Below are 24575 nucleotides of genomic sequence, written 5' to 3'. Positions count from 1 at the left end.
CTTTCAACCCACTGACATCTAATTCCATCACAGGTACCTGCATTGCCCAGTATGACCATACATAAAATCCCTTAAGGTGCTTCAAAAATACAGATACTTGCAAATAACCTGTCATGCCACCCTTGTATATGCTCAGTGTGGTGCAGAGGACCATGAAATCATGGGATGTTCAGCAAAGACATCTATGTGCATCAACTGCCAAGGATACCCTGGATTTACAAGGAGTTACTCAACAGCATGCCAGCAGTGGAAGGACGAAAAAGAGATACAGAGGCACAAGACAGAGATGAGCATATCCTATCAGGAGGCGAGGAAAGCAGTGAAGCCAATAAATAATTATATATATATATACACAGGGTGATTCACTTCTAGTACGACCAACTTGCAGGAGGTGTAGGGGCACAAAGACGAATCGGAATCACATAGCATTGCAGGGTCCGAAATGCCTTCGTCATGCAGTAGAGGACGTTGAATGGGAGGTCGCGTGAACAGTGATCCCGCTGGAAGTCAGCATTTGCGAATGGGTTCCCGAGGCAGTAGGATGGACGAGTATTCAAACGTTGAACTGGCCGACATGCACCTCGCGTATGGAGCTGCGGACTGTAACGGGTGCACCGCTCTGCGCTTATACTAGGAACGTTTCCCGCACAGGCGTGCTCCTCATCATACAATTTTCGCACGTGTGCACAGAAGGTTACATGAGACTGGTTGTTTCACGAGAGGTACCATGAATCGAGAGCGAACGACGAGGATGCCAGACAATGAGGAGAATGTCCTACGTCTTGCGGAAGGCAATCCGAGTACGAGTACTCGAGCGATAGGCCAACGATTGGACATTTCCCAATCCACTGTATGGAGGATACTGTCAACAAACCAAATGAGTTCATACCATCTGCAACGCGTCCAATCATTGGAGCCAGCGGATTATCCACTCCGGAGGACTTTTGCTACTTGGTTTCTTCAACAGAGTGCGGCAGACAGCGCATTTGGTGTGTCCGTATTGTTCACGGATGAAGCAAGTTTCACAAGAGAGGGAACCTTCAATCAACATAATGCCCATTTGTGGGCTTTGGAGAACCCCCATGGTACGCGAACACATGCAACTCAATGCCATTTCTCTGTCAATGTTTGGGCCGGCATTGTTGGAGACCACCTCATTGCAACCGTACCTTCTGCCCCCTCGTCTGGACGGTAGGGCAGGGCATACTTGATCTTTCTACAGCAAGTCCTGCCCGAACTTATTGAAGAAGCACATGTTCCTCAGTCGCGCCACTCAGCGGTGGTTCCAGCATTATGGGACTCCCCCACATTACACCAGTGACATCCGCCAACACCTAAACGTTACATTTGGACAGCATTGGATAGGTCGTGGTGGTCCGGTTCATTGGCCTGCTAGATCGCCGGACCTATCATGCCTGGACTTCTTCTGCTGGGGTCAAATGAAGACATTGGTGTTCGAGACCCCCGTTGATTCAGTTGAAGACCTCGTCGCTCGCATTTCTGTAGCTACCGGGGAGATTCGAGACACGCCAGGAATCTTCCAGAACGTTGAGGATTTCATGCGGTGGCGCTGTGAAGCCGGTGTGACTGCTGCTGGTCGAACTTTCGAACACCTTCTGTAGCATGGCTTTTTGCCAATGTAAAACTTGTCATTAAAATGATTTCTGTTACACTAACGAGTTGCTGTTTCTGTTCTTTTTCTTTGCTTCTTTGTTCACGTGACCTCCCGCATGACAAAGGCATTTCGGACCCTGCAATGCTATGTGATTCCGATTCGTCTTTGTGCCCCCTACACCTCCTGCAAGTTTGTCACATTGGTAGTGAATCACCGTGTATATAAAGTTTATATTTTTAAGTTTAAGTAACACAATATAATATGGAAATAGTAGGGATATAACTATTTAGTTATAGTATAAAAGCTATAAAGCAAATGTATCTAACTGTGCAAGGCAGCAACAAAGAATACAAAATGGAAATGTAAAGAGCAAAATATGCCGAACTAGTAGGGAAATGATAGAAAGAAAGAGAAGTATTAGGAGTGGATGACATGGAAAGAAGGTGAAAAACCTAAGTGAAACATTAAATTAAATTAAAAGAAATTAAAGGCTGAATTAGAAAGCCAATTAGATGGAATGAAGCTCTAAAGAAAAAAGTAAAAATAAATTATTAATATTAATGATTACATAAAATAGCATGCATCAGTAAGGGTAGGGGATAGTTTTGATGAAAAAAAACATCTAAAGATGTGAGAAAGCAATGTAATAAAATTTGATGCATTCTATAAATAATTGATACATTATTTAGCAGGTAAGTAGGTAATTCTTCAGGGACTACACCTGGCTATGTATCAATAAACTGTTTCTATGCCTACATATCACCATGAAAGGAAAAGCATTAAAAAAAAAAAAAAACAGTCTATCAGCGTATCCTATGATGGAATGAAAATAAAATGTAAATTAAAAAGTTAAAAACTTTTTTTGTAATAGGGAGGTTAGTTCCAATGCAGTGTTCATGATAAAATTAAGGTAAAATGAATAACAAGTCAATGTATGCAGTAAAAAATAGATTTGACGGGAAAATAAACGTGAACAAGGCAAATCTGAAGCCAAGGCAGGTTGGTAAATTAGAATAGGCCTTGTATATGATATTACTAATAAGTTGAATTGAAGTGGAAGTATAAGTAAGAGTAATGGTTAAAATATAATGAAAAATGGATACATACAGAAGAACAGGTAAGGGCAAATGATATTGGAAAAGGAAAATAAAGTGTGGTAAAGGAGGTGTAAAGTAATGCATAAAAAAGAGATGACGATAGCATAGAGAAAAGGATAGTAATGGCATCCACATAGAAAGCAAAAAGATAAAGAAAAGAGTATAATTTTTGGAATACTCAGGCAAGCTAGGAGCATAACTTCTCAACCTCTTAGAGAGGCCCTGACTAAGAAAGCATTAATAGAAAAATATGCTAATACCATATGTCTATAAGAAAGCACTATAAAGGCTGTTATGAGGGAAATATAAATTTAAAAAAAATACATATTGCATCAGTAAAGGTAGAAATATTAACTATTGGAACTATATAAGAAAAGCATAGCAAACTATATAATGGCAAAGCAAGTTAAAGCCAAGTAAAATAAACATCAGTACAAATAGATCAAAATAATGTAAGGAAGCTGTAAGCAGATTGAAAGATGAGAATAAATAAAATATGCTACAGTTATAATAAACTAAAAGATGAGAGAGAGACATAGAAGTATTTAAATAGGAAAAAAACATTGGGACATGGAAAACAAATTTAAATTTCTCATACATGTAATAATGTGATATGACCAATACAGACCTTTGAGAAAAAATAAATCCTATAAAGTAAATAAAGTTGCTAAGAGCACTTGGCCATACAAAGATGGTGAAGGGCCGACTCCCACCAAAGGGAGTCAAGGGCTCCTTCAGAATTGATGAATATTGCTAATTCATACATAGCACTAGAACTTTCAAGGTGGGGAATCAAAATCAGCCAAAGCAGTTTTTCTGCTGGCCAATTGCATGATTGGACAGTAGAAAAACACATACTGCTTTGAAAATATCATGTTAGCATCAGTCAGCAATTATGTTTTGTTATACCATAAATCTTTCCAATGTTTTGCCAAGATTAGCCATCAAGTCTTATCAGCTGGTAAGACTTAGAGTCCAGTAATTATTAATTGTCAATAGTTTATCATTAATTTAATTAATGTGATCTTCCATTCATCAGGAAATATCCCATTAGCAAGACATTTGTTATGAAGTAACAAGAGAACCAGTGGTAGGATTTCTAAAACCTTCAAAATGTATGAATTTCAATCAAATCATTGTTAACTCTAATTCTGTTCACAACTAACTTCATCTCATCCATAGTAAATGAGTCAGTATTGCTATCTGATCAATAATTACAATTTGCTAACCTCTGGTGAACCTCCAAGTCCTCTTCAGGAATCATCTATTGGAAACGATCTGTTAAAAACCACTTCCATATTTTCTATCCATCCTATAGTGTCATTGTTAGATATAGCTACTATCCCAAAAATATCAGCAGCATGAAGCTTAATTCTTGAGATTTTATATAGTAATCCCCATGTGTCCAAGTTACTAGTAGTTACCAACTCCATTTGTTTGTGCTGTTTCATGTCCAAAATAGCTTTCGTGTAATGATTTTTAATCTGCAAATATTCATCATGAAATTGATCAAAATCAGACTGAGGTCAATGCATATGTCGTTGGCACGTTCTTCTAGCTTGAAAAACTAACTTTCACATTGAAGTTGACTCATGATTCCACCGTGTGTGCCTTTTTTGGAATTACAACCGTCTTCCTGGTAGATTTGTATGAAGCTTTTAATAATTATTGAGTAATGTGATTAACTAAATTTTTTCTTCGCAATCTACCAATAACGTGCAAATTGTGTGGTGGGAAATCAGCCTTGATGAATGATACAAATACAGACCAGTTAATTTTATTAATAGCTAATCTAACAAGAAGTGGTGTTCTTTATAGTTAAAACTAATACTTGCAAAATCTCTAATATTAAAAGTAATTGCTCTATGGTCACCTGAAGTCCAATTAGGATGTACTTTCAATCAGAGGTGTAATTGTAGAAACTTGCACAGGTAAGTGTAATGTCTATATTAGATTTTGTCTAGTAGTATTATAATAGGTTGTAAACTTTCTAGGTCTATTAGCAATTAAAAGATTGTTGCTGTCCATAATACATAGCATCAGTTACTGCATTCAACCAATATCTAGACTTAGCATTAGTAGTTATAACTATTTAAACAGGACCCAGAACATGGAATACATTATCTAATTCAAGAAAACATTAAAATCAACAAAAGATGAGCAGTAGAGTGATACTAAATAAAAAATCAATGCAAGGTACTTAATCGTTACACATACAGCAAATTTAATACACAAACCATTCACAATAACTACATATTTTTTTATTCACACTATACAAGCTTTATAATCTTTGAGTTGGGGCTGTATGACTCTAGAGTTCAGTGAAAAACCTGCTAATTTGGAAATAGGCCCAGATCTCTCTCTCTCTCTCTCTCTCTCTCTCTCTCTCTCTCTCTCTCTCTCTCTCTCTCTCTCTCTCTCTCTCTCTCTCTCTCTCTCTCTCTCACACACGCACACACACACACAGGGCGGGCTCTGGAATTGTTATTATATCAATGAAGTTCTCTTTCACAGATTTTTGTATTTCATCCAAGACAACACATGCCATCTTGCTATTGGTCTTTTTTTTTTTTTTATGTGAACCCCAAACACGAGAGGTATTAGAAGCTATAGTACTTAGTACCCTGCTTGGATTGGAGGTTGAGAAGAAGAAAGAAGATATTTGTTGACATTGGACTTGAACTTCTGTAGACTGTAATTTTTAGGAAATACGTATGAAGGAAGGTTGTTCCAGAAAACAGCAGTTGAATGAATAAACGAGGAAGATGAAAAGTTGGTTCTGTGAGTTTGAAGTTGGACAGTAAATGGATGTTGGCTTGTGGCAGCACGTGTTCGGACTGTTTTGAAAGAAAGAGAGAGCGGGAATTATAGAAGCCAATTCAGATTTGATTTGGTAGTTGTTGGCGCATCGGCTTCTGTGGCCATATTGCACCTCCCAAGGTTTTTGCAGTACTTTGATCCAAGCCCGAGGCGGGAATCGAACCCGCGACCTTTGGGTTGCCGGGCAGGTACTTTACCCACTCGGCTAGCCCGGTCGGCCACCCAATTCAGAAGAACAGTGCTCATGGAAATATCGGTAGAAGAGGCATGCAGCAGAAACAGAACATCTGTGCGACAGTGAGTGGAGAGACTTTGTTAGAGATGAATCATTAATTAACCTAACTGCCCTCTTCTGAACAGAATCAAGAAGCCTGAGAGAGGTTTTGGGGGCACCACCCCAGATGTGGGAACAATATTCCATGGTGGGGCGGATTTGCAATTTGTACAGAGGAACAGCTGTTTGGAAGAAAAGTAACGCCAAGAACGAAAGAAAAAAACCAAGTTTTTTTTAGATGCAGAGGAAACAATATTTGTAATGTGCTTGTGCCAAGAGAGATTAGAAGTCAGGGTAATCCCCAAAAGAGATATATCATTTTGTCTAGAAATCAGAGTATCACCAAAGATAAGCATAGGAGCAGAAGAATCCTTTTTGTGAGATATAAAACAAGACTGAGTTTTAGAAGGATTGAAATCAACTAAGTTGCCTTTGCCCCACTGGAGAATTACCTGGAGATGGGAATTTAAGGAATTGGTAGCAGATTTTCGAGAAGTTAAAGCTGATTGAGCTGGGCAAGGTTTCTCAAAATGGAATGTGGAATACAATGTGCTATCATCAGCAAAACTATGGATAGGATTTCCAGTCAATGGAAGAAGGTCATTAATATACAAGAGGAAAAGAGTGGGTGAAAGAACTGAACCTTGGGGGACACCGGCATTAGTGGAGAAGTTAGAAGACAGAACGCCATCTACCATCACCCTCAGTGAGCGATCAGAGAGAAAACTGGATAACCAATTACAAAACACAGTTGGCAAACCATAAGATGGAAGCTTGTTTAGAAGACCTTTATGCCAAACACGATCAAAAGCCTTTGAGATGTCAAGAGCAACTACTTGTGTTTCACCGAACCTTTCCATTGAATTAGTCCATAAATGGGTAACATAAGCCAGAATATCCCCAGTGGATCGACACTGACGGAATCCATACTGGCGATCGTTGGTCAGATGGAAGGTTTCTAGGTAGTTTAAGAGTTGGCAGTTAATGGATTTCTCCATTACTTTAGAAAGAGTAGAAGTAATTGCAATGGGACGATAATTGGATGGGAGTGGTATTGGGATACACTACTTTAAGGAACTGAATCTTGACATTATTGCTTCTTGAAAAGAAACGGGTTTACGCACAAGAACTAGAATAGCCCAGAGAATGCCTGCTGAATATGAACAGACAATATTAGATTTCCATAAATTTGTCCTTAATACAAGAAAACGAAACAACTATGAACTTAGCCAAATCTGGAATATGGATGAAATTCCGTTGATTTTTGATGTGCCATTGGATGGCACATCAAAAATCAATGGAATTTCATCCAATGGCACATCAAAAATCAACGGAGGGCAAAAATCTATAACCACTAGAAAAACTTTACCAAAAGATAAACTGCCAAATGGAATTCCATACTTGTACAATCGAAGGGATGGATGAAGAATGTATCAAGGATGGTCTATAAAAGTTTAGTCCAAGCATCGTGATGGGACTACTGCATAAAAATTTACTACTAGTATGGGATCAGTTTGGAGCATATAGTACTGAAAACATCAAACAACTGGCCGAAATGATAAACACAGAATTGGCGGTAATTCTGGGTGGCTTACCTTCCCAGTTACAGCCATTAGATGTCAGCATCAATAAGCCATTCAAGAATAACATGTGGGAGCAATGGAATAAATGGATGATAGAGGGGAACCATGATACGACGCCTGCAGGAAGGATGAAACATCCATAAATAGCACAAGTGTGTGAATGAGTGTTGAAGTCATGGCATGATGTTAAGACTGAAATTGTGGTCAAGTCTTTTAAAAAATGTGGTGTAAGTAATGCAGTGGATTGCACTGAAGATCATTTATTGTATGAGAGTAACAGTGATACTAGTGAAGAGGATGATAATGATGTTGAGGATAAATAATGATGATGAAGTCAGTAATGAATCTGAAGTTGAATAATATTAAAATAATAAGAAAGAGCCACACCATAGTTACATAGTATTAAATACACAAATTCAAATTTAATTAAATTAATATGATTACATATTCTTCACAGTCTTAATGCTATGTAAAATGTATACATATATATAAGAAAATATAATTAAGAGAAAGAAAATACAAAATAATTATTTCAAAATTTTAATAATAAAAATAAAATATAATAAAAATGCATTAATAAAAAGTATAACATTTAAAAAAGACCTTTGGTCAAATCTTTGAAATTTGGCGTAAAATTTGTTAAAGCTGTTCGCAGCAATTCTGTGAGATGATGATTGGTCAACTGTGAACGATATTTCGACTTCACGAATTTCATTGTGGAGTACAAAGATTCACAGCAATATGTTGTACCAAAAATTGAAATTAGACGGCAAACAGCTTTCTTTAAATGTGGATATTTTGATTCTGGCACAAGTTTTCAAAATTCAATTATAGAAGTAGATTTGTGCTGCATTTGCAATGCCTGATCCTCTTTCATCTCTAATAACTCCAATTCCCCAGCCGCTTTTTCAACAAGTATTATTTCAGAAATTGGAAATCCATCGTCAATAATATCACAAATAAATGGGTTCACAAAATATGCAAATGTTGATTTCAAACTTTTCAAATCTTCAAACCTATGTTTGAAATCTGCTTGCAATTCTTCCAATTTTTCTTTGTATTCGTCTAACTTTTCTTCTTTGATATTAATTATATTTGCTTTTACTCGTGGAAAATGATTAAATATTTTGTTCTTAAGATCGTACACAAAAAGCCGAAGTTTACCTTCAAAACTAAATACAGTTTGTGACAAATCAATAATAATTTTTTCCTTTCCTTGTAAAGCCAAATTAAGTGTTTGTAAATGTTCTATAATGTCTGTAAGGAACATTAAGTCAGAAAGCCCAGTTTCATTTTCTAATTCTGGGTATTTTTTTCCTTTTTCTTTTGTAAATGTTATGATAGGATTTAGGAGTTCCACAAAACTGCTCAAAACATTGTAAATTGACAACCATCTTACAACACATCATAGGGATAAATCACTGGGCAATTCATCTGTTTCGTCATTCACTCGCAACTCTTCTAAAAAGTTCTTAATGTGTTTTGGCATTTGTTCTAATTAAATTCAAAATCTGCAAAACAATCTTCCACACATTTTTGTATTTGAAGTACTTCGCTATGAGATGCTCGCGGTGAATTATGCAGTGAAGAGGTAAGAAATGTGGAAATTTAGGATCGTTGTTTAAAAGACCAATGAGACTTTGGTTTTTCCCTATCATTGCAGGTGCTCCATCAGTCGCAACACTTACAAGTTTATCACGAGGCAATTCAAACCAAACCTGTTCATTACTTCATCAAGCACATTTCTAACATCGATACCGCAAGTTGTTTCGATAAGAGCTACTAGGTGTAACATTTCTTCTTTCACATTTACATCTGCAGATACATAGCGGACAAAAACAGCCAATTGTGGAACATCCTGAATGTCTGTGGACTCATCGAGAGCTAAACTAAATGCTGTACAGTTTTTTCAAATCACACATCAAACTATTTTCAACCTTTTTTACTAATTGCACAAATACGACGCTCAGTTGTACGGCATGACATAGGAACCTGTGCGATCAATTTATGCCGTTTTGTATTATCTGGATCCAAAACTTTAACCACTTCTTCCAAGTTTCTTTTAATAAATTCTCCTTCTCCATATGGACGTTTGGCACGAGCAGTATTCTAAACTATCAAAAAACTAGCTTCGTTTACTCTGTCATCGGGCTCCGTTCTCTCTCAATCTTTTTGCCAAGAAGAAGGAGTCCCCCAAGGGTCAGTGTTAAGTGTTACGCTTTTCGCTATCAAAGTTAATTCTATTACTGAACAACTTCCTCCAACTGTAAATAGCGCTCTCTTTGTTGATGATTTTACCATCTTTTGTCAGTCATGCAACATGAGGGTTATTGAACGACAATTGCAGCATGCCATTGACCATGTCAAAGCTTGGACAATGGCTAATGGTTTCAGGCTGTCACCTGAGAAGACCGTCTGCGTACACTTTTGTCGCAAACGGAATCTTCACCCTGAACCAGAACTCAAACTCGGACAACACATCATTCCAGTAGTACCTGAGACAAAATTCTTGGGTCTCATATTCGATAAGAAGTTGACATTTTTACCACATATCTGTCAACTGCGAACAAAGTGCACGAGGGGACTGAATCTCCTTTGTGCCATCTCCTCAAATAAATGGGGGGCAGATCGGTGCACTTTACTCCGCCTTTATCGTGCGCTTGTTCGTTCAAAATTAGATTATGGGTCCCAAGTGTACGCATCGGCTAGAAATAACGTACTACGGTGGCTAGACCCACTCCACCATCAAGCCATCCGTACTGCTACTGGAGCATTCAGAACATCTCCTGTCCAGAGTTTATACGTCGAAGCTGGTGAACCACCACTATTGCTCCGACGAAAGCAACTGTCGTTAAAATATACCTTTAAACTAAAATCCCTGCCAGACAACCCAACGTGGACTTGCGTTTTTGAGCCACAATGGGAAACGCTTTATAAAACCTGTCAGACTGCTAACCGATCCTTTGGCATCCGTGTCCAAGAACTTCTCAGAGAGCTCAATATCACGGTAGACAATGTTGCCCATTCACCAAGGCATCTACTTCCACCCTGGCATGCTCGATTACCATTATGTGACTTCTCCATTAAAAGTTGGGGTAAGTCCATAACTCCATTCTCTGTCTACCAACAACTGTATGCTGCCCACCGATCTGATTACTCTGATTTTTTGTCTGTGTTTACCGACGGCTCGAAGTCAGAGTTGTCTGTAGGATCTGCTGCTGTCTTTCCAGATAGTACTATATCTGGGAAGATTCCCAACGAATGCAGCATATATACAGCTGAGTTGTGTGCTATTGAGTTTTAATTTAGTTTTAATTGGAACACATTAAACACATTTAGTTTTAATTGGAACACATTAAAACCCGTAAGCACCAAAGATGTATGGTGTACAGTGACTCTTTAAGTACACTGCAGGCTTTATCGGGGATGAGGTATAATCCTCATCCGATTGTGACCCGGATTCGGCAGACATTACATTCCCTGTTTGATTGTTCATTCGATATCCGTTTCTGCTGGATCCCAAGCCACATTGGGATCGGGGGAAATGAACTGGCAGATGCTTCGGCCAGATCACCAGAACCCCAGAACACTTATTGCCTGTTAGTCCCCTATACAGACTACAGGCAGCTAATACACACTAAATTATTGTCCCAATGGCAACAATCTTGGCATGAGCAAGTCACAAACAAGCTCTATCAGATAAAGCCTGTAATCGGACATTGGCAGTCTAGTCTGCGCAGGAATCGCAGAGAGGAAGTTGTTTTAGCTCGCCTCCGCATTGGACACAGTCATCTTACACATGCATTTCTGCTGAGGGCGGATGACTGTCCTATGTGCGAGAATTGCGGCACCATTTTAACTGTGCATCACATTTTAACCGTGTGTCCACGTTTTAGACACGAACGTTATTTATATTTTACCGCTTTTAGTCATCTGGCTGAGCCTTATACACTCAGCCAGATTTTATCCGACAATGACCACGTGTCTGCTGTTTTTAGCTTTTTAAAATCAATAAACGTTTTTGCTTATAATAAAATCACAATAAAATTTACATTTTATTGTGATTTTCTGTTGATTTACCTTTTATACATTTGTTAAATTTTTTGAAATAGTGACCTAACTAATTAGGTCACTGAAAGTTTAATCTTTTATACATGACATGGTCTTGGCGCATTATAGCCTAAGTTGCTAATGCGCCAATAAAACCCAAATCAAACTCAAACTCAAAACTCTGTCATCTTCACGACTAAAAGAAGACAAGAGTCCTTGTTGCTTATGAAGACCAGATTGCAAGGACAAGTTTAAATTACTTTAAATTTACACTGCCGATGGCGCCAGCAGTGTAAATGCGCACGGATTTATTTATAATCAAAATAAAAATAGCAAAATATCTAGACATAAAAAAAAAAATAAACATAAAATGTTTATAAAACATAAAACAAAATAAACAATAAACATAAAATCCGTATAACAAAATATTAGTTACTTAGTTAATTTAACAAGATTCAGTGAAAAAAGTTCTGAAATAATAAAAAAAAAAAAAAAAAAAAACGGATTTAAATTTTCAATGTGAGCCACACTTAACTGAACAAAGAGCCGCATTTGCCCACCATTGGTATATATATTTTTAATATTGATGTTTATGTCATTTATATCTTTTTTGAAAATTTTCTACTATTATATAGCTTATAATTATTTTTTTAATTAGTGACCAATTTTCATGGGTTGCTGTAATCTTTTATTGCTTTTTTATCTTTTACTGTTTTTATAACTATTTTTATTGATTTAATTTTTGTTGGTGGTGCATTATAGCCTACGTTGCTGATGTGCCAATAACAAAAAACCAAACAAATTGAGATTCACCAACATTTGAAGAATGTTTATGGTGACGTGATAGGCAATGGGTTAGGTGTGTCAGTGATGGTAGGTAGTTATGCAACTTCATCCTGGGAATTACTGGAAAAAAGGAGCTAATTCCCAAGTTTCAGGGAAATCCAGGAAATAATGGCATATTAAGAAAAAGGTAATTTTTTTATTGTTCCGTGATAAGTCTCTTAGAATGGAGAAAATTAATTACTTATGCCTAGATGACCATTTATATGTTGTAATACATGAATTGCATTCACAATCAGTGGTGGCTATTCAATATTTATTAAACATAATTTTTATCATGATGTTCATCAGCAAAGGACAAATAAAAGGCTAAAATATTATATTCTTTTAATTATAATTAAGTGCATTTGCAAATTAAAAAAAGATTTTCATTTTAAATAATTGAAATATTTTAAAAAATGTAAGGTTGGCAAGGTGGTTAATGACAGGGAGGATGATATGTTACTGCAACAGGATTCAGAAAAGTTGGGCAGATGGGATGAGAAAAGGCAATTGAATTTAACATTGACAAATGCAAAATACTGCATATGGGCAGGAGTAACCCCAGAATAACATGCAAACTGTGTGGTACTACAATCAGGGTAGTGGAGAATTAAAATGACCTGGGGTAATTGTGCAGTCAGATATGAAGTTCTCTGAGCAGTGCAGACAGGCTGCCGGGACAGCTTATGGGATTTTGTCAGTGATATACAAGGATTTTGCTAACAGCAATAAGGTGATTATCCCATTGTATGCGGCAGTGGTCAGACTACATCTTGAACACTGCATACAAGTCTGGAGGCTTAATTTTAGGATGGATGTAGATCTGCTGCAACAAGTACAGAGAAAGTCAACGAGATTGGTGAGTGAATCAAAGGGGTTCTCTTACCAAGAAAGGCTTCAGTTCTACAAATTGCAGCATCTGGAGACTAGGCACTTGCAAGGTGATCTGATTGTGAGGACCCTCTTAACTCCCTGGCTTGTAGTTAACAGGGTCCCTCAAGTTGTTAATAATTAAGAGATGGCAAGAGGAGAAATATAGATAGCTGATATGTTCGGACAATAAATTAGAGAACTTGAAATGGGAAATGAAACAAGGTAAAATATTGTGGGGTTATGAGAAAAGGTGGGAAAAGAAAGGGAACTTTAGAATCGATGAGGTAAGGGTTTTATATTCTGGAGGTTATGAGTAATAATGGATTAGAAGTGGTTTGAGAAAGCAGGTGTCTAAAAGTGTGGTGGAGGTGGAATGTATTAGTGATAGATTGATGGTTGTAAGAATGTCAAGTATATGTGCCAACAACAGAACACAAGAAGAGGACACTAAGGAGATTTATGAACAACTACAAAATGGAATTTAGACAAAGCAGGCAGAGAGATTATGGGTGAGTGGAATGCAGCAGTTGGTGAAGAAAAGGAGGGAAAATATGGGCTGTGTAGGTGGAATCAGAAAGATGAAAGTTTGTTGGAGTTTTGTGAGCAGAATAACCTGATTGTAACAAATACTGGTTTAGACAACATAAAAGAAGTATGGAAAATGCCTCAGGATGGATCTCGATTTCAGCTGGACTTGTGACTACCTACCTAATAGGATAGATGTGCTGAAATTTTCACATCTATCCTGCAACCATCAGGCAGTTGATTGTTGGAACAAGTTTCCATCTGTTGTTGTTGGAAGGTGGGTAGTTGGAATAAATTCAAGGAAGAACTAGACAAACTATTGGATGGGATGGACCGGTGATGTGTGAAGTTTTTTTGGCTGATGCTTTCTGTATAAGCTTGCTTTCTTGCATCATTTTCCATTACTAATACTAAATTTTAAAAATGGAAATGAGATATAGACAGAGATTATGATATAGGAAAACCTGGAAGCAAAGGATATATACCTGATCAGATGAATAGAATAACTGCACTCAAATTTGAAACAGAGATTGCTAATACACTTATTGGAAGTTGTAAAAACTAAAACCCTTTAGATAGTAGTGCATTGTTATTGCGACTTTTGTTGCCCTGTACCTGAATAAAATTATCAAAATGCATATTGCAATTTTGAAAAATTGCAAAAAGAAAAACTTGTCCTTTATTTTATTTTTATATGTTAATACAGTAAAACATGTTATCTGGGGCTCAATTATCTGTAGGTTTGGTCTATAATGCATTAAGGCTTATGCCTCAGGCTGCAAGAGAATTAGACCACGTACAAGTTAATGCAACTGCATCATATTAGTATGCAGTCAATTCTAGATTAGCAAATTATTTGCAAAAGCAACATCGTTTAAGTCATATCTCATATAGTGAATACCTTCACGACGAGTTGCCATGACATTGCACTACTTTGAATAAGTAACGCTTCACCTAAGGGAGAAGACTGTTGTTACTTATTCTCAGTGGATACCACCACCCAGGCGGCACTGTTTCAGGGCTATTTGGCTCTTCTTCGGTGAATGGGTAGGTACCCAAGTGATGTAATGATGGCAAAACAGTTATGAAGTATAACTCCACAATATGAGAGATGCCTGATGGTGTATAAGATGAATTAAGACTATAATGCATTAAGGGGTTATGCCTCAGGCTGCGAGAGACAGTCTTCTCCCTTAGGTGAAGCGTTATTTATTCAAAGTAGTGCAATGTCATGGCAACTCGTTGTGAAGGTATTCACAATATGAGATATGATTAGGCGCCTCCGTAGCCAGGTGGGAAGGAGCAGCAGTGCGTAGCACACGCTTCTTGATTAGACCGGGGTTCGAGCCCGTCACCACCAAATACGGAGAATGCGGAAAGGTCAGGGAATGACCACCGCATATCCCGGAGCAATATGGCCTTAGATGCTAATGCTCCTAAAAAAAAAAAAACCAAATAAATAAATGAGATATGACTTAAACGATGCCGCTTTTGCAAATAATTTGCTAATCTAGAATTGGCTGTGTACTAATATGATGCAGTTGCACTAACTTGTACTGTAGGTTGGTTTAACTGTGGTCCTCTATGTGTATGTAGTTTTATTTTAAACAAACATCTAAAGCATATTATTTATCTGTGCAAGTGCATTCGTAAAGTACATATAGGAAATTACTGTTGCATCTCTCTTTTTGCCAACTGGTAAATCACATCAGATGTTTTTACACCTGCAATTGTGAAGTCAAGTGTCTTGAAACACCTGCTGCATTTCTAATACCAAATAACATACAGATATAACCTATTTGCATTTGTCTCCTAAACATTGCGAAAGCTTGCTCCAGTGTTGTACCTAATATATCGCATTTCAACCCTTAATGTCAGGTAAACGAAAACGAGTTGTTTTAACAGTGGAAAAGAAACTTTAAATTATTAAAAGATGGGAAAAGGGTGAATGTGTTTCAAAGCGTGCAGATGAATTTGAAATTGGCTAGCAAACTGTACCAGACATCATTAAAAACCAACCCAATATAGATAAATTTGTTTCTAAGTGTGACACATTTGTTTGTGCTTCACAAAGAAAATCGCTCAAAGGTGTGCTACAAATGAACAACTTGAAAGTGTAATGATAAAGTGGTTTTTACAACAAAGAGCTGAAGGAACTCCAATATCTGCACCAATGATTTTAAGCAAGGCAAAATATTTTTTTGACAAATTATAAATGCCTGGAACACCTACATTTTCATCTGGTTGGTTGAAATGATTTAAAGACAGGCATGGTATAAGAGAGTTAGAGATACAGGGTGAAAAGCTCAATGCAGATAACGTGGAAGTAGCTTTATTCTCTGATGAATTAGCTATAATTATTAAAGAAAAGGGCCATGTTCCATCGCAAATTTAGAATGCAGACGAGATGGGACAGCGGCACTGTAGCCAGGTGGGCAGGAGCAGTAGTGCGTAGCACACGCTTCTTGATTAGACCGGGGTTCGAGCTCATGACCACCAAATAAGGGGGATGCAGAAAGGTCAGGGAATGACCACCGCATATCCCCAGAGCAATATGACCTTAGTTGCTAATGCTCCTAAAAAAAAACTAAATAACAATAACGAGATGGGACTTTGGCGAGCAATGCCCAATTGCACATTGGCATCTGTACAAGAAAGAAATGCACCAGGATATAAAATTAGCAAAGACAGGATAACAGTTTTATGCTGCACAAACATGTCAGGGGATTACAAATTAAAATTAACCATAGTGGAAAAATCAAATCTAGAAGTGGAGATTTGGATGACTAGCGATATATTCGAAAAGTGGTGGACAGATAAATTCGTTCCTCGCGTTAAAAAATTTTTCTCCCCCGCAAAGTAATTTTGTTATTAGATAATGCTCCTTCCCATACTCTATTGGAAAAACTATCTGCAGAAACTGGTAATATTGTCGCCATTGGTCTTCCACCCAACACAATACCACTGTTACAACCTATTGACCAGGGGGTGATTGAGAGCATAAAATAAGTGTATAGAGTGTATATGATTGTGGACCACAGAAGGGAAGAGTCCTCTTTCATTTTGGAAGTCACTAACAATTAAAGATGCTATCCATAACATTTCTACTGCATGGGTGGAAGTTAAAAGCAAAACGAAAAAATTATAAAATTGTTAAAAACAATATTGCCAGATGACTTTGTAATTGCCAAAAATAATTTGGAAGTGGGAGACCCAAATAATACTGTAGAAATCGTTCCTGATATTTTAAACTCAGTTAAAAATATTGAAGGATTTGAAGACACAGACGAGGCAAGTGTTAATCAATGGTTAAATATAGACAAAAATGAACTCTTCTACGAAAAAATGACTGATGAGGATGATGGTTAGGAACTATAGCCAACTTGCAAAGTACCGTATTTCCCTATGTATAAGACGCACCTTAATTTTGGGGCCTGTAATTTTAAAAAAAATGTATTACATAAAGTTATTGAACTCAAGTTTTATTCATCATAAAATTCGTACAACTCATCACTGTCAAAACTCCCATCCATTAGCTTGTCCTCATCTGTGTCTGATGACGAATCACTGTCTTCATATATTGCCTCGTCCTCAGTTCCATCTATGGCATTTGAAATGCCACACTTCTTAAATGATTTGACAACGATCTCAATCTTGATATTATCTCAGGATCTTTTCACCCAGGTACAAACTTCTCCTACAGTTGGTTTCTTCACTCTTCCTGCTGGTGTCAAATTGTCCCCAGAAGACTTCATCCATTGGTTCCATTCATCTCTCATGTCAGCTTTGAAGGGTTTGTTAATGCTGACATCAAGTGATTGTAGCTGGGATGTCAAGGTATGACAGCAAGTTTTGTTTTTTGCTCTGCAGAAATCTTCTTTGTACTTTTTGTTATATGTGCCCTGAACTGATCAAGCACCAATAGGGCAGGTTTGCGTAAGAGCCCACCTGGTCTCCTGCTCCAAACTTTCTAAAACCAGATCTTCATCCCATCCTTATCCATCCAACCCTTGTCATGAACATGAACAATCACTCCTCGAGGAATGTCTTCTTTTGGCATTGTTTTGCATTTGAAATCAGCATAGGAGGCAGCTTGGTTCCGTCGGCACAACAAGCTAGAACAACTGTATAATGGCCCTTTTCATGTCCGCTTGTCTTCACAGTTACAGTTTTCACCCCTTATCAACTGTTCTGTTACTTGGTACATCAAATTGAAGGGGGGGGGGACTTTGTCCATATTTGCAATCTGTCCCAACTCAAACTTATGGTGCCTCCATAGCCAGGTGGCAGGAGCAGCAGTGCATAGCACATGCTTCTTGATTAGACCGGGGTTCGAGCCCGTGAGCCACCAAATATGGAGGATGTGGAAAGGTCAGGGAAAGACCACCGCATATCCCCGGAGCAATATGGCCATAGTTGCTAATGCTCCTAAAAACCAAATAACAACATAACAACTCAAACTTATGTGTCTTCCGACATCGAATGACAAAACGATGAAATTCAAGGACCATCTTATCATAGTTTTCAGGCATCTTTTGGGCAAGTCTGGTGCGTGTACGCATGTTTAGTCCATTCCGTTTCACGAACCTGGAGCACCAATTGTGTCCTCCTTTGAAATCAGTAACTTCTTTTTCATCAGCAATTCTTCTTGCCTCATGCTGAACCATTTTTGTGGACACAGGAATTCCAATTGCCCTTTACTCCTCAATCTATACCTTCAATTCCCTCTCTAAATTAGGCCATTTTGCTGACTTGCCTCTAATGGCCTTCTGCCATGGCGTTTTCAGTAGGGTTTCTTCTTCCCGAAGCCAGTCTCCAATTGTTTTCTCAGTTGGAGGAGGACCAAACTTATGTTCAGCAGCACGATTTCCATTCACTTTTGCAAACTGGATCACTTTTAACTTGAATTCAGCACTGTACGAAAATCTTTTCTGAGCCATTTCTGGGCAGAACGTGGCAAAATGTAACCTAATATACCGGTAATAAGTTTGAAACAATGAGCGCAATGAAAACAAGCGGGAAATGCAAGTAAAAAAAATCTACAACCAATGTATATGATGCACCCAATTTTTAGACCCCAAATTTTTTGAAAAAAGGTGCGTCTTATACATGGGGAAATATGGTAAGTTGTAGTGAGGCTCTAACAGCTGTAGAGACATTACTTAAATTCATGAAAAGTGAAGATGATATAGATTACATTGAAATTTTACAAATTTGTGAACACAAGAAAACAATGCTACAAAAAAAAAAATCAAAAATTGCAGACTTTCTATCAAGACTTTCTATACAATATTATTTTTGTTGTTATGTACATGTAATATCTTATGTTTTTGTGTGTTTTGGAAGTTATTTAACAAATAAAAATGTAATTTTGATTTACCGGTTTTTTTTTTTTTTTTTTTTCAATTATCCGAGCTCTAACATCCCCGAATTACCATGGATAATTAATGTTTTACTGTACTGTATATCGATTTATGTATTACTGGATTCAATTCTGTCATTTATTTCTGTATGTAAATTCAATAGAATTTCTTCTATTTGTAAGCCCGAATTGGAAAACTGGTGATTGTATTTTGCTGATATCTATTGCAAGCTGTGTGTAATTAGTTAGAATTTCAGGTGGGATGGTAGCATGCTTTGGAAAAATTTAGACATTTCATAGATTGACTACATCAATGTAGTCATAGATTGACTACATTGATGCTACCTTGAAAAGATTATCTATGTACATACTTTCCAGGGGCTGCACAGGAAAAATACAGATCACCATACTTGAATAGATTAAATACAGTAAATATCAATTTAAATTTATAAAACTTTTTCCTAGCTTTATAATTTAAACTGACATTGTTAGTATGTACTGTTTTCTTAAATTTATTCACCCTTATTTTCCTTGTTTTCAGTTGAGGAGTGGATGAAGAAGAAAAAACTAGATTATTTAGGAATGCCCAAATTTATTGGCTCGGGCTCTCATGAATATAGAGGCGTGAAGTATCGCTTTATGGTCATGGAAAGATTTGGTGAAGATTTACAGAAGCTTCTTGAAAAAAATAATAGAGTGTTTTCTCTAAAAACTGTTTATACTCTAGGAATCAAAATTGTGAGTAGTGGTATGTGTAAGAGAGAAAGAGAGAGCAGTAGTAGTTGGCTTCATATTTAGGTTCCTAAGTTTTTGGAATTATATTTGGAATCAGTAAACTAATGGTTACAATATAAACTGACTAATTTTTATTCAACTGTAGTATTACTAAAATCTACGGTATGTTTATTGGTAATTTTTGTAATCTTTTATCTATATTAACCATATTTCATCATCCATCCATATCTAAATTAATGTAGAAGTGGTTAAAATAGCCTTCAGTGCCTTGCATTTTGCATTATGAAAGGCTAATTCTGACACTGCTGAATGAGAAGCACGAACTGAGGCCGCATGTTGATTAACACGAAAATTCAGAGGAAACTACGTAATTATATAAGACTATTGATTGCAGAAACCATCGAAATTAAATTACATGAGAATTCTGTTAATATTTGCCAGCCATATCTAATCTCAAATTCGTTGTTTCTTATGTGCATGCATGAAGACAAATAATCCCTATCCCTATTTAAGTTCCATGCTCACCCTTATTCGGTAATTTTCATTTCTGTGATCACAACACATACGGTCGAAAGCATTGTCGACTTCAGCAAGGGAAATCGTTTTGCAATTTTTTCATTAAATTAATTTTTTACTTAATTTTTAATTGTGTTCATTTGATTTTTAATTGTTTTCTGGAGAGTATCATATGGAAATGTTCTACGTATTATATTGAGGTAAACTTCTTATTCTTTTACAAATATTGATATCAACGTAGAATCTATTGAGCATTATAGCTCTGGTTCATACTATCAAATTCATTTTTAATCTCTTATTGACTATTTCATTCACTTCCTTTCTCTTCGGGTATAACTTACTGATACACATAATTATGGGGGATTTTTTGAACATCTTGGTGCAAAATTAAATTAGATTAACACTAAAATACTCGGCCCAAAGTTACCATATTTCTTTTCTAAAGTATTGCCTTCAAAACAACATCATTCCGAAGTTTGCAGGGTCAATTTAAATCATAAAATTTCTGGCGTTAAGTAGCAAGCACTTGCCACATCGCATAATATAGTTAAGCTTGCCTTAAGATCTCGGTATTCTAATAAACATAAATACGTTTCCCAAGTTAGGAAACTTCACGACAAATAAAAAAATTATCTGCATCCTAATGATTGGTCTGTATTGAAGACCTCCATAGATTTGCGACATGAAGCACAGGCCTCGGAAATAAAAAGACAGACCCGTTAACAAATTGAATACATTATCGGGTTCATTATCAAACATGTTCATACGAGTTCTAACACATTGTCGCGTGCTTCCGACCAAATGCATGCAAGTTGTGTGATGACCCTGCGCATAGGCATAACGGTCTACCGCAGAATACTTCAGCTAGTTTGCGAACACCCCCTCGCTTGACATATCAACAAGTTATAAATCTTTCCTCATGTACGCTATCGCAGGACCAGATTTCACTTTTATCCAAAGGATTAAATTACAATTTATCACCTCAAAAACTGCCTAAAAAACAGTGCGCAATTGATATTGAATTTGGACTTCGTAATGTTCCACAGAAAGGTTTATTTATTCAACAAGCTAACCAAGTGGTGAATGAGATAAAAGAAACAACTTCCTAAATTGAATACATGTGACAGTTCAGCTTTACATGAACTTTGGGAAAATAAAGACATTATTATTCAGAGAGCTGATAAAGGAGATACAGTATTAATACTCAATAAACCTGATTATATAAATAAGTAAGATTCAGTTGTATCAGATACCTCTACTTATCTTGAAGTAGATCCGGCACTATTTACCAATTTGGTAAATCAATACAATAAAACGTTAACCACATATCAAAAAAACGACTACGTTACTATGGCTCAGTTAAAGGAAAAAGTAAAGTGCAGCCTTTATCAACCCACTGCAGGATGGAAGCCTCCTCAACAATTCATGTTGAGGGAAATGGACCATAATCTGTCACGCTAGTCCAGTGCGGGTTGGCAGATCGACCGTATTCAGCAGTCAGGGGCTTGAACCCCAGTCTACTCAAAGAGCGTGTGCTACTGCACTCCCGCTTCTGCCCACTCGGCTACGGAGGCCTTCAGTTAAAGGAATTGAAGGCCAAAACATACAATATTCCTGCACTTTTTGGTCAGGTAAAATTACATAAGACCGAATTTCCTATTCGGCCTATTGTTTCCTACAGAAACGTGGCATTTTCATCTTGGCCACATGTATATAACATTATAAAACCCTTTAGACAGGCGATAAAATTTGGGATTAAGAACTATGATACACTATTTAATAACCTTAAGGACTGTAGACTTGGCAGTGATGATGATTTACTCTCACTAGATGTTACCTCATTATATATGAATCTAAATGTTGAATACACGTTAGATATTCTATGGGATGTGTTAAATAATAACTCAATACTGATTAATTATACGAAGCTATAAATATATCACCTTTCGAGACAAAGTATACAAACAAATTTTTGGTTTGCCAATGGGATTAAGCCTGAGATCTATCTCTCAACGATTGAACATATACATTTTACACCTTTTCTACCCCATATCACATACTATGGGAGGTATTTAGACGATGTTCCGATAGTAGCACTATTCAAGACATTTTATATTCATTTAATAATTTTCATTCTAGACTTGGATTTACGTTGGAGAGGGAGAATACGGATACTAAGTCATTAAATTTTCTAAATTTCACATTTACTCGGGACACAAATAAAATCCAATTTAACATCTATCGTAAACCTACAAATGCTGGTATGCTTCTGCATTATAACAGCTATCACCCGTTCACCTACAAAAGATCAATTATCTTTAATCGATTTCTCAGTGCTTATAAATATTCAACAATGGAATCTGCTTTGGGCTCAGAAATACAAATATTAACCAGCAGATTCTTAAACAGGTGTTATCCACTTGCTACAATAGACAGAGTTAGGGTCAGGATAGAATAAGGATAGAATACAAAAAAATACACACCAGCCAACAATAGTAATATCAAAAAATACTTTATTTCTGTCCCATATGTTGAACAGTGGTACAAACAACTTAACAGATTCTTTAAAGATACCGAATATATACTAAATGATGCCAATTTATGACTACATGTGTAGTTGGCTATGTACAAAAATAATGCAAATGCACTAACTTGTACATTAGTTAAACTATTTACGTAACCTGAAGCTTTAGCCCTAAACTGTACTGTAATCTAAATTACTCCACACCATCAGGCATCTCTCATGTTGTGGATTTATACTTTGCAACTGGGTTGTCATCATTGCAATACCAGAGTACCTGCCCACCCACTGATGAGGAGGCAATAAGTCCGAAACGGTGCTGTATGCTTGATGGTATCCGCTGAGAATAAGTAACAATAGTCTTCTCCTATGGTGAAGCATTACTTATTCGAGGAAGTGCAATATAATGGCAACTTGTTGTGAAGGCATTCACAATGTGAGATATACTTAACGATGCCAATTTATGACTACATATGTAGTTGGCTATGTACAGAAATGATGCAAAAGCACTAACTTGTACATTAGATACCGAATTTAAAATTGTAGCCAGGCCTATATGGAAATTACACACTATACTGAACAATCGCTCAGTCCTTTTCTCGTTCGCAACACAAATAAATGACCTATTATACGACATTTCTTGCGGTGATTGTGACTCATTTTATCAGGGTTCTGTGTGGTTTCCTCTGAATTTTTGTGTTAATCAACACGCGGCCTCAGTTTGTCAGCAGCATCAGAATTAGCCTTTCATGCCATTAATGAAAAACACTTTTTTATTTAACAAGGCCAAAATACTTAGTGTCCAACGTAATTATATGAGACTATTAATTGTAGAAACCGTCAATTGAATTACATGAGAATTCTGTTAATGTTTGCCGGCCATATCTAATCTCTAATTCGTGGTCTTTTACGCACATGTGCAAAGACAAATAATCCCTATTTAAGTTCCATGCACATCCTTATTCGGTAATTTTCATTCCTGTGATCACGACATACGGTCGAAAAGCATAGTCAGCTTCAGGAAAGAAAATCATTTTATGATTTTTTTATTAAATTAATTTTTAATTGTGTTCATTTGATTTTAATTATTTTTAATTATTTCTTACTATAATGTAAGATTTTTGATTTTTTTTTAATTGTTTTTGTTTTAATTTCTGGAGAGTATCGTACGAAAGTGTTCTGCGTATCATATTGAGATAAACTTCTCTTATTCTTTTAAAAAATTTCCTGATAATGTATAAAACTGTTTTCATTTAATTCACACTGCCCACTTCCACACTAATGTCAGCAAAAAAAAAAAAAAAAAAACCTAGTTAACATCCTTAAATTTATTCAAGGTTGTACCTTAAATAAATTTAAGTAAGTGTTGAAACCCATTTCCACAGCAGCAGGTGGAGTTTTGTTCCAATAGTCGACTTCTCTCTGAGTCAAAGCAAGTCTTTGTACTCCTGTTCTGCAACTACTTTTCAGCATATAAATTTATGTCCCATTATGTGTCTGAGAAATAGAAAGGATGGAAGAAAGCTTAAACACTTCAATCATTTCTCCTTGCAGATACCTTGCTCAGTTTGCAGAACTGATCCCTTTCTTGAAAAGAGTACCATTTTGTGTCCCTGACTAACTGTTGGTCTTCTCTGCACCTGTTGCACCAGATCCACATCCTTCTAAAAATGAGGCCTCCAGACCTGTACGCAGTACTCAAGGTACAGCTTAACCATTGCCTAATATAGCAGGATAATCACCTCCTTGGTCCTGTCTGCACTGCTCAGAGAGCATGTC

General features: G+C 36.8%; 1 protein-coding gene across 3 annotated transcripts in view; it reads left to right on the top strand.

The window, feature by feature from the left end:
* Positions 1-24575, top strand: part of LOC150084657 (serine/threonine-protein kinase VRK1-like) — a 266463-nt gene that overhangs the window by 114186 nt on the left and 127702 nt on the right. For all 3 annotated transcript variants that reach the window (XM_090375391.1, XM_090375389.1, XM_090375390.1), the window contains one exon: positions 19566-19762. In XM_090375391.1, coding sequence (XP_090231517.1) covers positions 19566-19762 — 197 coding nt within the window. The remainder of the gene's footprint in view (positions 1-19565; positions 19763-24575) is intronic.

This window comes from Mastigoproctus giganteus, chromosome 6 (assembly GCF_048544385.1).
Source record: "Mastigoproctus giganteus isolate SK-2022 chromosome 6, ASM4854438v1, whole genome shotgun sequence".
NCBI classification, from domain to species: domain Eukaryota; kingdom Metazoa; phylum Arthropoda; class Arachnida; order Uropygi; family Thelyphonidae; genus Mastigoproctus; species Mastigoproctus giganteus.
The sequence above is the reverse complement of the archived record's forward strand: the minus strand, read 5'-3'. Positions and strand labels throughout refer to the sequence as shown.